The 14,331-nt window shown below is 35.5% G+C and overlaps 4 protein-coding genes across 9 annotated transcripts; 1 reads left to right on the top strand and 3 right to left on the bottom strand.

Moving 5' to 3' along the window:
• Window positions 1–61: 61 nt before the first annotated feature.
• On the top strand, window positions 62–4,586 carry PIG-O (phosphatidylinositol glycan anchor biosynthesis class O). Of its 2 annotated transcripts, none has more exons than XM_036367630.2 (7): window positions 62–78; window positions 275–624; window positions 691–1,334; window positions 1,406–1,589; window positions 1,996–3,601; window positions 3,671–4,110; window positions 4,177–4,586. In XM_036367630.2, the coding sequence occupies exons 2-7, from the start codon at window positions 472–474 to the stop codon at window positions 4,375–4,377; spliced, it is 3,228 nt and encodes a 1,075-aa protein (XP_036223523.2). In that variant the 5' UTR covers window positions 62–78; window positions 275–471; the 3' UTR covers window positions 4,378–4,586. The 2 variants fall into 2 exon arrangements, with proteins under 2 accessions (XP_036223523.2, XP_014085824.2); XM_014230349.3 differs by lacking the exon at window positions 62–78 and adding an exon at window positions 113–233.
• Window positions 4,587–5,087: 501 nt separating this feature from the next.
• Window positions 5,088–8,987, bottom strand: ClC-b (chloride channel protein 7). The gene is made up of 12 exons (XM_014230442.3): window positions 8,694–8,987; window positions 8,295–8,498; window positions 8,023–8,224; window positions 7,546–7,814; window positions 6,873–7,481; window positions 6,714–6,807; window positions 6,464–6,633; window positions 6,224–6,406; window positions 5,943–6,146; window positions 5,718–5,876; window positions 5,566–5,649; window positions 5,088–5,509 (listed from the first exon to the last, which is right to left on the bottom strand). Exons 1-12 carry the CDS (start codon window positions 8,895–8,897, stop codon window positions 5,387–5,389), a joined length of 2,505 nt encoding a protein of 834 aa, XP_014085917.2. The 5' UTR covers window positions 8,898–8,987; the 3' UTR covers window positions 5,088–5,386.
• A 628-nt stretch (window positions 8,988–9,615) lies between these two features.
• On the bottom strand, window positions 9,616–11,084 carry LOC118681743 (uncharacterized). Its single transcript, XM_036367897.2, has 2 exons — window positions 10,160–11,084; window positions 9,616–10,075 (listed from the first exon to the last, which is right to left on the bottom strand). Exons 1-2 carry the CDS (start codon window positions 10,831–10,833, stop codon window positions 9,967–9,969), a joined length of 783 nt encoding a protein of 260 aa, XP_036223790.1. The 5' UTR covers window positions 10,834–11,084; the 3' UTR covers window positions 9,616–9,966.
• A 381-nt stretch (window positions 11,085–11,465) lies between these two features.
• On the bottom strand, window positions 11,466–14,259 carry stil (stand still). Of its 5 annotated transcripts, none has more exons than XM_014230627.3 (6): window positions 14,119–14,259; window positions 13,974–14,060; window positions 13,568–13,904; window positions 13,179–13,487; window positions 12,641–12,844; window positions 11,466–12,581 (listed from the first exon to the last, which is right to left on the bottom strand). In XM_014230627.3, the coding sequence occupies exons 2-6, from the start codon at window positions 13,997–13,999 to the stop codon at window positions 11,967–11,969; spliced, it is 1,491 nt and encodes a 496-aa protein (XP_014086102.3). In that variant the 5' UTR covers window positions 14,000–14,060; window positions 14,119–14,259; the 3' UTR covers window positions 11,466–11,966. The 5 variants fall into 5 exon arrangements, with proteins under 5 accessions (XP_014086102.3, XP_036223674.2, XP_036223675.2 ...); XM_036367781.2 differs by having other exon boundaries at window positions 13,568–13,877; XM_036367782.2 differs by lacking the exon at window positions 14,119–14,259 and having other exon boundaries at window positions 13,568–13,821; window positions 13,882–14,028.
• Window positions 14,260–14,331: the final 72 nt, after the last annotated feature.

Genomic DNA, 14,331 nt, shown 5'->3' with positions numbered 1-14,331 from the left:
CACAACGTGCAGCGATGTAAATATGTAAAAGTTGAAATTAACCATATTAATTATTAGTTGCTACCGTACAATGTTTTCGTAATATAAATCTTTTATTTATATTTTGTGACGTTGAAGATATCTTCTTTTTTATGCAATATTTTGTCTATACATATATAAAAATAGTTCACACACAGCTGTCGTAAAAGAATACACTACGTTATTATACGTTCTCTGGACATAATCTTACCATTGTATAGTATTTTAATAAACATATTTATTGCATTTATTACAGAAAATTAAGTCGTTCATTGACCGCGAGATATAAAATCAAAACTCAATATGCAAAGATAAAAAATATCGAGGAGAAAACAGAAACAAGTTCTTAACGCATTGCAGTAATACGTTCTAATCAGCGCTAAACGGAATCATTGGAGCTGCTTTGCGTTAATATACATTAATAGATTTTACTTAAATTAACCTATTCAAGACATGAATTATGCGTGGAGCTATTTTTTCGTGCTAATATGGTTGGCTTATTTGATATCATCTGGTGTTCTGCTTTTCTCGCGAGGTTTTCTACTTTCACGTGTATCCAAAACGGATATTAGCTCATGTCAACGCCTATCTTTAAATGAAAGTGATGTAAGTCATTAATTAATTACACATATTTAATGAGGAAAAAATATTATATATACTTTCAAATTGCAGGAATATTTTTTAAGTGAGGAAATTGTACAAGAAATCTTCAAGGATGTAAACGCTACTTCCAATTTGTGTCTGCCTCAAAAGTCTAAAGTGATTATTTTACTCATTGATGCACTAAAATATGATTTCGGTGTTTATAAAGAGAATATTTCAAATCCACTTCCTTATGAAAATAAGCTGACAATAATGTACGATTTGATACAAAGTTCGCCCGAAAATGCACACCTGATGCAATTTAAAGCCGATCCACCAACAACCACTTTACAGCGCCTCAAAGGTCTTACAACTGGCAGTTTACCAACCTTTGTCGACATGGGCTCGAACTTCGCTTCTCCCGAAATCAACGAAGACAATATTATTGATCAGTTGGTCAAACATAATCTGCCAATAGTGTTTTTGGGTGACAGCACATGGACAGATCTGTATCCTAGACGATTTAGGCGTGCGTATTCCTATCCCAGCTTCGACATATTCGATTTAGATACAGTAGACAACAAAATTGAACAGTTATTGCCAAAAGAACTCAGAAAGGATGACTGGCAGGTACTTATTGCCCACTTTCTAGGAGTTGACCATTGTGGCCACAAACACGGACCTTTGCATGAAGAGATGTCCCGTAAACTCAATGAAATGAACGAAGTCATAAAGTATGTTTACATATATACTTATTCTATAGTCGCTAAAAAGTAATACAATTACATGGTTGTAATTTTTTTAGATCAGTTATAGCAAAAATGGATGGTGATACAACTTTGCTTGTGATGGGGGATCATGGCATGACGGCATCTGGGGATCATGGAGGCGAAACCGATGATGAAACTAATGCATTGTTATTTGCATATACTAAAGGCAACAAATTCATCGGTAGCGAATTCGGTTCTGATAATACAACTATGCAGCAGGTAAGCTTATGATCGACGAATTTATAGCAATAGCCCTTATCTAAATGTAGCAATGCGTCGAATTTCTTATCAGTCCATAATACACATATTTATTTTTAAAATCATATCTATTTTAACATAAGAAGGCAGAGATAATATGCAATTGTTATCGTATTAAGACACACGGCAAGTTGTGCCTTCTTAAACAATTCAAATTTACCTTGATTCTGTCACTTATCATCAAACTGAGTATAGCTATTAGCATTATGCTTATTTCAAGAGAATCCAATTCATGCCACTTTTCGATTGTAAACTTCATAGAATTTTTCAACTTTTCCCTTCCTTTGCTTGGCATTGGTTTCACTTAATTCCAATAAGTGCCCATTATTATACAAAATTTAATATTCTATAATCTTGTCTCTTTCAGATCGATCTCGTACCCACCTTGGCCACTATACTGGGTGTCCCCATACCCTACTCAAATTTGGGATTGATCAATTTCAACATCGTGCCTGATATTAAAGTGCCGTACATGAATAAATTCCAGACACTTTTACTGCATGCCTGGCAAAATGCGCAACAGATGTATAAGTACTTCTTCAATTATGCTTTGGAGAACAAGCGTACATTCAGCGTTGATGAATTGGAGAATATGCATAACGAATATGTTTTATTCACTCATCGCGTCAAAACGGTATACAATGAAGCGGGCTTCAAGTCATTTATAGGTGACCTAAATGATAATATGCGACTAATTCTTAACACGTGCCGTGAAATTTGGGTGAAATTCGATGCTGTGCAAATGTCCCAGGGACTCTTATTTACGCTGCTGCCAATATTCTTTTCATTTCTGGTAGTCAACAACTTAAATGCCTTAGAGCTCTACCGTATATTCACACCGAAGGGAGTTACCTATACGTACCTCGTAAATATTGCAGCTGGTTTCTTTGGGTATCGATACTTCAAAAACTTCTCTTTCAAATCGGAGGATCATGGTGTGATATTCTTTACAAACATCGTCAGCGTATTCATTCTAATTTTCCACGCTCTGCAAAATTGGCGTACAATTGCCGACAATTGGTCGTCGGTGAAGCGTTTCGGGAATATGCCAACTCGAATTATTTTCCTAATCGCCGTCAGTGTATTCTTCTCCAATAGCTTTATCATACAGGAACCGAAAATACTGTCATACCTACTGGTAGGATCCATTCTACTGCTGGCATATGAAATCCTTCAGAAATGTGTGCAGCTTGAACTGAATAAGCGCTTTAAATGGTCACAATTCTTACGTTCCACCACCGCTCAATTACTACTGTTCAGCGTACTGGCCATTATAATCGTTCGTTACACGTATGCGCTCTTTCGTTGCAGAGAGGAACAGGGAAACTGTGTCGATTTCTCAAGTAACTCAGACGGTTTCTCGATAAAACGTCCCACAACCGGCAAAACCTACATTTTAGCAGTGGTCATTATAGTACTGTACACAACGCTCTCACGTCTCTATTTAAGGCACAGCGGTAGCCTAACCGGAGGTTCGCCTAATGTATGGTTGGCACGCTATGGCCCTACAATAGCTTCGATTTGTGCTGGCGGTCATTTATTGCTTGCCCATAGTGCTGTGAAAAATGTGAAGCGTACACACATCGATGCCATGGCGCTGGTGATTTACGGCCTCATGCTTGTGCAGATCGTTGTGCTGTGCGTCTCGCCATTACTGACTTTCTACGTGCTGCCCAACTTTAGCACACCTATTCAAATTATGCCGTGGGACAACGTCATACCGCAGATATTCAAGAAGATCAAGCGCATGTATGACGACGCAGAGGCTCGTGTAAATCAGATGGATGCAATGGTCTATGGGTTGACCACCGTCTACTCCTCAGCCACTGTTGTGTTTGGACTGTTCTTAAGCATGGTGCTGATTGTACTACTCGAACCGCGTGCCACAATCGGCATGATCGCGTGTATAGCAATTTCGGTGGTCATCATCTTGGTTCATTCCACATTGCGCTTTCGAACAGCGGTCAATCTAGGTGAGAATACTGAACTTGAATATTTAATAATTTTATTTATCTCAGTTGATATTTAATTGTCTACTTTAGCAAACTGCATACAGCCAACATTTACGGGTATAATCAGTTGGTTTTTACTGGCACACTTTTGCTTCTTCGCTACGTCCCATCAAACCACCCTCTCGCAGATAGATTGGCGCGCTGCTTTTGTTGGTCGTTCAAGTGGTCTTGGAAAATCGCATCTAATTTCTGGTGTCTTAGTTATATTGAACACATTCTGTGGACAAGTCTTCTTTTTTTGCATGTACAATCTGCTCAGTTTGTTAACATTCTCACTTTGCGCGCTTCATCCGAAACTAATTAAGAGTACAACCTCTGCAAACACGAATGCAACACCCGCCACATCAACGCTCGAAGGTATCGGCTTGGACATGATGCGTGGCGAATTTCTGCTGTATGAAAATGAAGGCACCTTCCTTGCCAGTTCATTTAAACTCGCAGTACAGTTTTTAATACTGCAAGGAATTAAGGTTAACGATTTTTAATTTTATCTTATTTATATTTCTAACTAATTTCATAAATTCACACTGTTGCAGGTGTTTTGTGCCATGTTGGCTTGCACCATTCACTGTCGTCATCTGATGGTGTGGAAGATCTTTGCGCCGCGCTTCATTTACGAGGGCATCGGAACATTTGTTAGCCTCACGGCTCTAATTGTTGGATATTTCGTTATTCTGCGCATTAATCGCGCTTTAGAGCGTTTAATATTCAAGGCGAATAACTTGAAATTAGATTAATTTGATTTGTTTTACAACCGTTAATTTTATTGTAGTTAATCGTTTTATGATTTTACCTGCCTTAGCCACAAGCGACTTTTTGCAGGTATATTTGTGTGTTTTGTTTGTATGCTTTACAATAGTATTGATATTTTGTATTAAACTAATTTATTTGAAAGAACCCACGTTACAGCATTTGATATTTTAAATAAAAAACGGAAATTTTTAAATGTGTGCAAATTATTTCCCAATTCAGTTAAGCTGAATTGAACACAAGAAAAAACTTTAACATCGGTTGCACTTTTTGCTTTCAAAAAAACTATTTTCCACACAAAAACTTGATTGTGATCCTTCAGTTTGTATGCCAGCTATATGCTATAGTGGTCCCATATTGGCGGATCCTACAAATGAGCAGCTCCTTGGGAAGAAAGACATGTGCAAAATGTCCGATCGATATCTTAAAACTGATGGACTAGTTCGCGTATATATAAACGAATATGGCTTAATTTGACTCAGCCAATCGTGTTGATCATTTGTATATATAACTCATAGGATCTCGCACGTTTACTTCGGAGTGTTCCACACTTCATGGCAAATGATATACGCTGTTCCGGGTAAGAATTGTATAACTAATTATTTTAATAGCGTCGTTTTTTTAATAGCAACGAGCGTTGTAGTAAATGTCAAACAAGTAAAAAAAACACTTTAAAACTAAAAAAAATATCAAACGCTTTTCTGTTTTAAAACGTAACGCTTTTATTCTGCCACGTAACTCAGAATCAGTCCATACTTTATATAATATATTTTGACAATTTACAATACGAGTACAAAACTACACTACAGGTATACATATATATATAAATCGATAACTGAAAAACTAAATAGTCAAATTAATGAACGTGATTAATATATGAGAATATAAGAAGTTATTCGAAAAAATAGAATCATATAATCCACAGCTGGATATTTATACTGTAACTGCATATTATGATAACAGTCGTATTTGTTTTTACTAGAGACATGCAAATTATTATTTATACAAAAAGTCCTTGCGTGTAATAATACCAACAACACGATTTTCACGATCAATCACAATCATATGACGCAACCCCAGCGCCCGGAACTTCTTAAATATCTTGGATGCGGAATCACACTAAAACATGCGTGAAATTAATATCATTTAAATTAACCAAATTATAGAAAACTTACTTCACTAACACGCACGGGCGACGGATTCATAAATATATCCAAATTTACTGTGTAATTCTCTTTCTCATTTGGCAAGCGCACGCTCTGGAATATCAGGGAGACAACATTTTTAGATGATTTGCGAATTTGAAAAATTAAATTGCTTTACTTACGTCAATTGACGGATAACGTGGATAAACGTTCCTAAAGGTTTGAATTGAAACCTCTTTCTCCCAAAAGCGTTTCTTTTCTTCATAAAATGAATTGAGCAGAATTACAATCAGTTGTGAACGCAAAACAATGCCGCAAACTCGACCATTTGCCCGATTACTCTGAATAGCAGGAAATAAGGAAATATAATGTAAAAGCATTTCAAGTCAAATATGAATTTTACTAACACCCTTCACATCCTCTACTACTGGGAAGCCGTTATGTTTGCAACGACGCAGTATTTTATATATGTACTTCGCACTGTCGCATTTCTTTATACAGACAACAGGCGTACTCATTAGTTGTGAAGCTTTGAGTCCTTTATACTTCGGTAGAAGCTCCCACGGCAATAACGGCACACAGCTCATTTTGATTTGAATGTCGTAGATGCCCTACAAAATTTGCAATTTTCTATCACTATTCTTAAATTATACAGTAAAATATTAAATCATACAAATTAATAGCCCACCTCAGTAAAATAATCTCCGACCCATTTTGCACTAATTAATGTCACAATTAGCGGAAAGAAAAATGATGTCTCCACACCGGTTGTCTCCATGAGTATGACCGAAAGACTAATAGTCATACGCAGCACTCCGCCTAAATTGGCCGCTGCGCCGATGAGAGCATATTTACCTGGACTCAAAAATGTCTAAACAAGAAAGTATGAATTTTTTGAAATTCTATTATTTTCACTACCGTTAATTACCGCTTCAGGGAATATATAGAAAATGATCATAGCTACTAAACGGCCCCAAGCGGCCCCCACTAAGCCAGTTGGTATAAATATGCCGAGAGATACATTTAGGCCGAAAGTAACGCAAGCCAGAAAGTAGTAAACTAATGTGAACACCGTCAGCGTTAGTATTTTGTGCGAGCCTATGAGTAAAAGAAAACAAAAGTTAAAAATTAAATTGATTACGTGAAAATAAAGTCAATTATTGTATATAATTTTGTACCTGGTGGATCATGAAAAAGTGAACGTACAGTGGCTTCCGGTGTTTGGAACCATAATGCTGCTACTGCGTTATATTCATTATCCTCACAAAAGAGCTGCAAATGTTATGTGATCATGTTTACATGTGTTAAAATGCTATAGATATTCAAATTGTTCCTACTTGTACTGGATAATCGGTTGGGTCATTTCCGAGTGGGCGACAGTCATTTATGAAAAAAATCATGACACATGCCAACGTCACACCGATCACTGCCACAAGTGCCGCTTCTAGAATTCGTGCAAATTTGAACTTAATAAAACGTGAACGAAATCGATTGATATGCGTATTATATGAGTTCCACATGGCACCCAAGAGACCACCAGTTACGCCGAATAGCATAAATATAGGTAACTCGAAATATTCAAATGTTAGGGGTTGCTCGAATTTCCCCAAATTAAACAGGCCAGTAAAAGTAAAATTGTTTAAACCATGATATGCCGATAGGACAATATTTAGCGTGAACGAACTTATAATGGATGCGACCAGGGTTCGCCAAATAAGATTTTGGTTCCAGAAACTAGCTGCCTCCTCTAATGAGAATAACATTCCGCCGATTGGTGAGCCGAAAGCAGCAGCAACACCAGCCGCAGCGCCACCTAATACAAAATCTCGTTTCTCATGATCATCTCGAAAAGCGCGAAATACTCGAAAATCCTTAACAAACGTTGTACTTTTTCCTTGGGATATACCCGCCGCAACTACGGCGCCGGCATGAGCCATTGGACCTTCCTGTTCGTTGTTAAACCATATTAATAGTAAGTATATTATATAATATATATTTCATAATAATCACCTTTCCTCCAACCAGGCCGCCTACTACCGCCGTTACCACACCTACCGCTTTTACAGCCAATGTTTTTATACGAACAATTCGAGGAATTTTAATACCGTTTAGATAGCTTTTTACTTGAGGCATTCCACTGCCAGCAGTTATTGGCTCCACATAAGTTACTAACGCTGCACCCAATACCACTGGCACTATGCTCATCGCCATCCAATACATATATGGAATGACCAAATTTCCTCCGGGGTTGATATTAGCAGCTACGTTGTTGTCAACAGCTAGAATTAAGATCATTACGGTATTTATTTAATATCCGTTATTTGTTAATAAATAATAAAAGTGTATTTTTTGAATTGATTTTTTGAAAAGTTACACTTTTGCGTTAACATATACATACACATAACTACAATACTTCGGATTAGAGTTTGAAATTTCAGAAACTTAAATTGAGATAGACTTTACGCATTTAGAAATTATGGTTCGTACAGTTTTTGAGAAACGTGTATTTTACTGCAGACAACTCTTCAATGGGGATGTCAATAACGCAAGCGATTAGTGCGGTCACAACACCAATTTGTATAAATATTATCCAACGCAGAATATCTTTTCGAATGTTAAAACGCGCATTGTCGGAGTATTTTTGATCTTCCTTGAATAGTACATTGTCACATACATCGTAATCCAAACTCTGTCAATTCATTGAACAATTTGTATTTTAAGAAGAATCTCTAGTAAAAACAATAAACATTAAAACTAACCTCGTAGATATCATCTTTAAGCGCAGTGGTGTTTAGAGTTGTTGAACGCGAACGAATATAAAAAGTTGGTTCAGTTTGTCTTCCATTGGCTCTTCCATTGGCTCTTCCTTCATCGGCCTCTAAGTTATCTACTGAGTTGTTTTCCGACCGCATGCGAATAGAGTTTGTATCAGGACCTTGTGGCACCTGACCACCAAGCTGTGACTATTTTATTAGTTTCAATGACAAAAAACCGATGTTTATTAGTGCTTGTAGAAGAAGCATTTAATATGGTAAGTGATAAGGGTAGCTAATGACTCATTATTGCTGCATTCAGAAAATGTGGGTATAATACAAGAAAACGAACTTATAGAAACCACACATGCATATTTTAGAAAAGGATTTGTAAAATAAGCTTACCCCAGACGAAGTTGGCTCCTCACCACTTGGGTTTATTGCTAGAGGTTCGTCGTCACCTTTGATCTGTTGCTCCTGCAATTCTTTGTAAGCATCATCTTTTGGCTTTAAACCTCCTTTTGGTTTAGTTTTGTATAAGTCATTATCATCCTCCTCCTCACTCGAATCGATATCAATCAGATGTTCTACGTCCTCAACCTTTTTCATTGTTAAGATTTAATGAATGTGTATCTTTTTAACTAAAGTATTAAAAATATTAAAAATAGACTTATCAACAATTAGTTTTACATGCACGCAGGGTTGCAATTTTGATACGAAAATTTTTTTTATAGATGTGCATTGTTGTGACTTTCATTTAAGTTGCCTGTAGAGTTTTATTCCATATAACGTTTTGAAATATAAACGCGGGCTAGAGCAATTTAGACGGGAATGTATTGAATTCACGTTTTTGATTAAAATATATATATATTTGAAAGAATATTCAGATTATATGAATAATTAATGTATTGCTTACGGAAAACGGTTATACATATCTGTACAGTCGTACGGACTTTATATAGCGTGTATAGTTTCTGTTATATATTAGAAAATGTTTTTGATATTGCAGAAAATAGTAGTAAATGTAAAGGGGAGTCCCAAAACTTTGAAAAACAGGATCTAATTTTTTTATTATACATTTGTATTATCCTTCTATCCGATAAAGTGTATATTTAGAATAAATCAAACTGATAAATTTTGTATGTACGCTTTCTAACCTCTTCGAATAACGATTCCGATCGTTCTGAAGAGAATCCGGTTACAATATGAATCTCAATATATTTTAAATAATTGACTATACTTGTAACTATTACTTGTATTACGAATGACCAGTATTAATTTATCAATTGTTTTTTGTTTATTTTAATGTAAAAAGTAAAACTTCAAATTAAATCTCGTAAAATATACATTTTTATTTTAGGCCATTTAAATAGGAATCAAGTTTCGCTTAGATTATGATTATTCTTGTTTATATAAACTGTGACGTCTCACATGACGCTTACAATAAAAAATAATAAATCTTGAAATAATAACATTGTAATACAAAGAGTATGTAAATGCTCTTTGAAAATTTGATTAAATACGTATTTATATAATAATACAATAAATTAGTGTATACTCGCAGTAAAGAGGAACTATGTGTTTGTTATTAGAGACCTAAATTTCTTCGCAGGTTTTCGAAGAGAATAAGTCTTCTTTGATTGCAACATTTTTTTAGTTTTTCTGACTAGATGATGATTTACTCGTAACTTTTTAACGGGTATCCACCATTAAAAGTATCCACAGAGTTGATATTTATATTTTCGATTGCACAATATCCGTCGCCACCTCTAAGGTAACTGGTATAACTGAAAATAATTGAAATATAATAATATTTATTCGTTTTTGGAGAAACCATAACCAAGTGAAATAATTATAGAATATTATCTTACACATTAGAAAAAAATTCCGAAAATGAGGGCAAAGTAGTTGAAACGGTGTTGCCAATGTTATCATTTTCCTTTTCTGCTATTTTAATATCGTGGTAGTTATCATTTTCAATATATGTAAAGTCCGCGAAAGAAACAGATGATGGACGGGGAATGGGGCTGCTTTCTTCCGTTGGGGCGATTTGAACATTACAATTGAGAGCATGTTCGTATGCAAATTCTTCGTTACAGTAAACGATTGCTTCCGTCTCTGCAACACTTGTCTCCTCATCTATAAGTAATTTGTTGCTGTTGTCTTCATTACATTTTGGAGCAGAGTCGTCAAAGCGCCAACCATCACCATCAACTAAATAGCCCAGACGTTGTAAGTAGTCAGCAACGGTTTTCTCTGATAGACTTATTATTTCGGCAATTTTTTTTGTCGTAAAATGTGGATTTCTTTCAATTAACATTTTCACTTTATCACTATCTGCCACTCCAGGACGACCAGTACGTTGTCCATCAACACAACTTGTGTCGCCCTTTCGAAATTTTGAAAACCAAATTTGTACTACTCGCTCACTAACAGCATCATTGCCATACACCGCACAAATCTTCCTTTTCGTTTCGGTAGCTGTTTTATTTTTGCGGAAATAGAAAAGCATCAAACAACGTAAATACTCCTTCTTATTTTCCATATTTGAATGACTTTGAATGACTGTAACTTAGCAATAGAAATTGTTTAATAATATTGAAGAACAATTGTGGCTGAGATGAAATACGCCAAGCAACTGATTTCCAAAAATTAAGATTTCCTTCTTGCTGGCTCGACGTTTCTCGATATCATTGTAATTAGTAAAAAGCGAGATTACTTTTTTTCTACCCTTATCTACATAATTCTGTCGGAGTTTATGTTTGGAGTTCACGAACACGTACCTGCTTTTGTGTCTCTTTTTTAAATCATAAACAATGCCCATGTGGTAAGATTGTGTAAAGCGCTACGGTGGAAGGGGTAGGTAAATTGTTAGGCAGGCAAGCTGGCAGGGGCACAATTATGTATGTAAAAAACACCCTTGCGAGAGTGGAGAGCAGTTTTTTGTAGTCATGCATGAGGGTTCGTCTTGGGTGAAACTTATGGAAACAACCCCGAATGACTTTAAATGATAAGCGGTGGTGACTTACACAGAATCCGCGAGTGTGGATGAGTATAAAAAATGCAAAAATCGCGATAATTAATTTCTTTTCAATACCTTCAAATAAATATTATATCGTGGAGGCTTCGAATGTATACCGACTGTGTGCATTCAAATGGAATCATAATACATACAAATAGAAAAGATGATATTTAGATACATTTTATTAATATAAGGAAAAGGACATAAAATACACAATTTCTATGCAGAAATTCAGAATTTTATCATAACTATCTTCAAATAATTTTTCAGCATGTATAAAATTGACATCCGTTTTAACTTCTAACTTTTGATCAAGATAATTTATTTACCAAAATATTGAAATAATATAAGTCCATGTAATTGTACAGATAGCTCGCAACCAAGTTGCTGATTATAACGTAAATAACTTCATTCTAAACTTAAAACTTTTAATCCAGAACTAAAAGGTGAAAATGTTTGCAACTATAAGCTTATTTAGTTTAATGATTAAATATCGGGTCAATGCTTAAAACTAATAGTTCAACTTAATATATATAATTAATGGTACTTACTAAATGATCTGTTTTTCAATACATCAAGTACGATAAATATTTGTTTGTGAATAATTTCCAAATTAGTATCTAGACCTGCCAGACTATACCAAAAGTTCAATTCTTCTAATATTGAAATTCGAATTCAGGATGCAAAAATTTAAATTTTGCTATTTCCAAGCAAAGCCAATTGTTCTTAGTTCGATTGTACGATTGCAGTTCACGATGTAAACTGTGTAATGCGGAGGATAGTTGTAAAATAATCTCATCCGATTTAGTATTCCCACCAGACGTGTTGAAATGTGTAGTATCATTTGAATATTGTGTGTCTACGCCGGAACTGAATCCAGAGCAACCTAACAACCCAGAAGATGTGGGATGTACAGAGAGATCGATTGGCTGTATTTCGGCTAACAGTAGTTCATTCTTAATCATACTACCCACATGATTGTAGTTCAAATCATATGACCTGCCATTCAGATCTTGACCAGCATCGTAACTGCTTACATCACTTGGACATGGGGTAACGGCACTTAAAGTTGTAGCGCGACCAAGTAAAGACTGATCGCTATTGTTTGCATAAAGTGGCACGTGCTCCTCAGGCTGGCTGAAAGCGAATGGAGACATCCCTATTTGTGTTCGTTGATTTATTGTCATGCAATTCATACCGCTATTGTTTGTTTTGTTGTACGTGGACATTACTTCACAATCCGTTACTTGTTCAATTGCATCTATTGTGCTCTAGGGTAAAATGGCATGTGTTTATTTCATAAGCAAAATAATGCCTTGTCGATACTCACTGAAATGTTATTTGCATTCAAATTGTCGGATGTATCAGCATCGTTTGCATCGATCTCTTGATTTCTCTCTGCACAACTCATGTTTACAACGGTGTTTTGCTTGAGACTATAATTGAGTGGTTGCTCATTATAGGCTTCCATTAGTGTTATATCACGTGCTCTCTCAAAAGCAGGTGTAACCAGAAAGTGATCGATCACATTCCACTGTAAAAGTTAGAGTGAAAAAGGTAATATTTAATGTGAAATACTCCGAGATGCAAACAACAATAACAACAAAAAATATGTGAAAATCAGCGTCAGTAACGAAGCGCAAGATATTTTAACGGTTTGTTGTGCTCTAAATTATTGTCTCTAGTGAGTAGCATGGATTTTATTGCTGATATGTTCATAACGGATTCTTAATATTTTTTTTTGTCCCTGAATTAAATAAGATTGTTTTTATAAAAATAACTTTGTTATGCGATATTTGTTAGACACATTTTTACAGTAGTCTAGTACACAAATTAATTATTTTTTAAATAATAAAACTGTTTGTTACCTTATGCAAGATGCTTGTGTTTCTTTCGGTTTTCTGTTGTTGCTGGTTTTGATTTTGTTGAATACGATTTTGTTGTTGTTGCTGTAGTTGATGCCGTTGAAACGCTGCTTTAATTTTAAATAATTCTGAAGTTGGTTGCACCGGGTATGTCAATCGCTGTTCATTCCGCGACAAAGATGATTTGCTTCCATTTACGTTGGTATTGCGACGACGTGTAGCCTTACGATTGCGTAGAAATCGATCTCGTCTTTCTACCAATGCGTTCACTTTCATATCATATATTTTTCCCATTAAATCAGGATGACGCCTCTAAAATATTTTTAACAGTACAATAATTACTTCAATTTTGCACAATTAAATTATTTAAATTTTTTTTAATTGCTTTTCACCTTTATATGCATATGAAAATTGCCTGTGGATCGCACGCTACCACGATATACGCGATCTGGTGGACAATTACAGCATTTTACAGTTACATTTTCACCGTCTTGAGTCTGTATCTCAAACAGCTCCCCGTTGAGTATGTAAGGAATGTGAACATTCCGTGAGTTAGTATCAGGGACTATTGTTTTGTCAGGAGATATTGAAGTATCTGGAAATATTTTCTGCTTTGTTTGAGCAGAATTCCCAAAAGCGATCCCATCTGTGGTCGGGAGATTTGGTAAATCGAGCGTTGGTTTATTTACTTCCATTTCAAGCCTACCATAAAACCGTAATACGTCCACACTATTGATATTGGGGAAAATGTCAATTAGGCGAGGATCCATCGACCCGCACCAAACGAAATCTACTTACGGAATGATGTTTTGGCTATACTCCATATTTTGTACTTTCTGACCTTGAGTTGTTGAGAATTATTACACCTTATGCTCCAACAAAAATCTGCATGTAAGGAAACAACTGTTACTATTTAAGCCAAGCATAAGCTAACTTTACACACATAAGCACAAATTGCATCCAAAAGATATCGTTACATAAACGTTCTTGTTAGTGTATGCGATTTCAACCCCGACAACCTAAGCTTTTAATTTCTCTGATAATTTTCTAAATAAAAGCTAAAATATATAGAATAAAACCAATTAGAATTTAAAAAATTACGTTCGTTTTAGGAAGAAGTAAAAATATTTGATGTGGCCACTTGATATGAATAACT

This window comes from Bactrocera oleae, chromosome 4, assembly GCF_042242935.1.
Source record: "Bactrocera oleae isolate idBacOlea1 chromosome 4, idBacOlea1, whole genome shotgun sequence".
NCBI lineage: Eukaryota > Metazoa > Arthropoda > Insecta > Diptera > Tephritidae > Bactrocera > Bactrocera oleae.
Note: the sequence above shows the minus strand (reverse complement) of the source record. Positions and strands in the feature narration are given on the sequence as shown.

Excerpts from the sequence above, each read along its gene's own strand:
- LOC118681743 (XM_036367897.2), bottom strand. The coding sequence starts at position 10,833 with ATGGAAAATAAGAAGGAGTATTTACGTTGTTTGATGCTTTTCTATTTC. Across the intron at positions 10,076-10,159 it reads TCGGAATTTTTTTCTAATGT|TTATACCAGTTACCTTAGAG; the intron begins GTAAGATAATAT and ends AATTATTTTCAG.
- ClC-b (XM_014230442.3), bottom strand. The coding sequence starts at position 8,897 with ATGAAAAAGGTTGAGGACGTAGAACATCTGATTGATATCGATTCGAGT. Across the intron at positions 8,499-8,693 it reads AGGAGCCAACTTCGTCTGGG|TCACAGCTTGGTGGTCAGGT; the intron begins GTAAGCTTATTT and ends CTAATAAAATAG. Across the intron at positions 6,634-6,713 it reads ACTTTTTCATGATCCACCAG|GCTCGCACAAAATACTAACG; the intron begins GTACAAAATTAT and ends TTTTACTCATAG.
- stil (XM_070108609.1), bottom strand. The coding sequence starts at position 13,945 with ATGGATCCTCGCCTAATTGACATTTTCCCCAATATCAATAGTGTGGAC. Across the intron at positions 13,488-13,567 it reads ATTTTCATATGCATATAAAG|AGGCGTCATCCTGATTTAAT; the intron begins GTGAAAAGCAAT and ends AAAATATTTTAG. Across the intron at positions 12,582-12,640 it reads TGAATGCAAATAACATTTCA|AGCACAATAGATGCAATTGA; the intron begins GTGAGTATCGAC and ends ATTTTACCCTAG.
- PIG-O (XM_036367630.2), top strand. The coding sequence starts at position 472 with ATGAATTATGCGTGGAGCTATTTTTTCGTGCTAATATGGTTGGCTTAT. Across the intron at positions 1,590-1,995 it reads ATAATACAACTATGCAGCAG|ATCGATCTCGTACCCACCTT; the intron begins GTAAGCTTATGA and ends TGTCTCTTTCAG. Across the intron at positions 3,602-3,670 it reads TCGAACAGCGGTCAATCTAG|CAAACTGCATACAGCCAACA; the intron begins GTGAGAATACTG and ends TGTCTACTTTAG.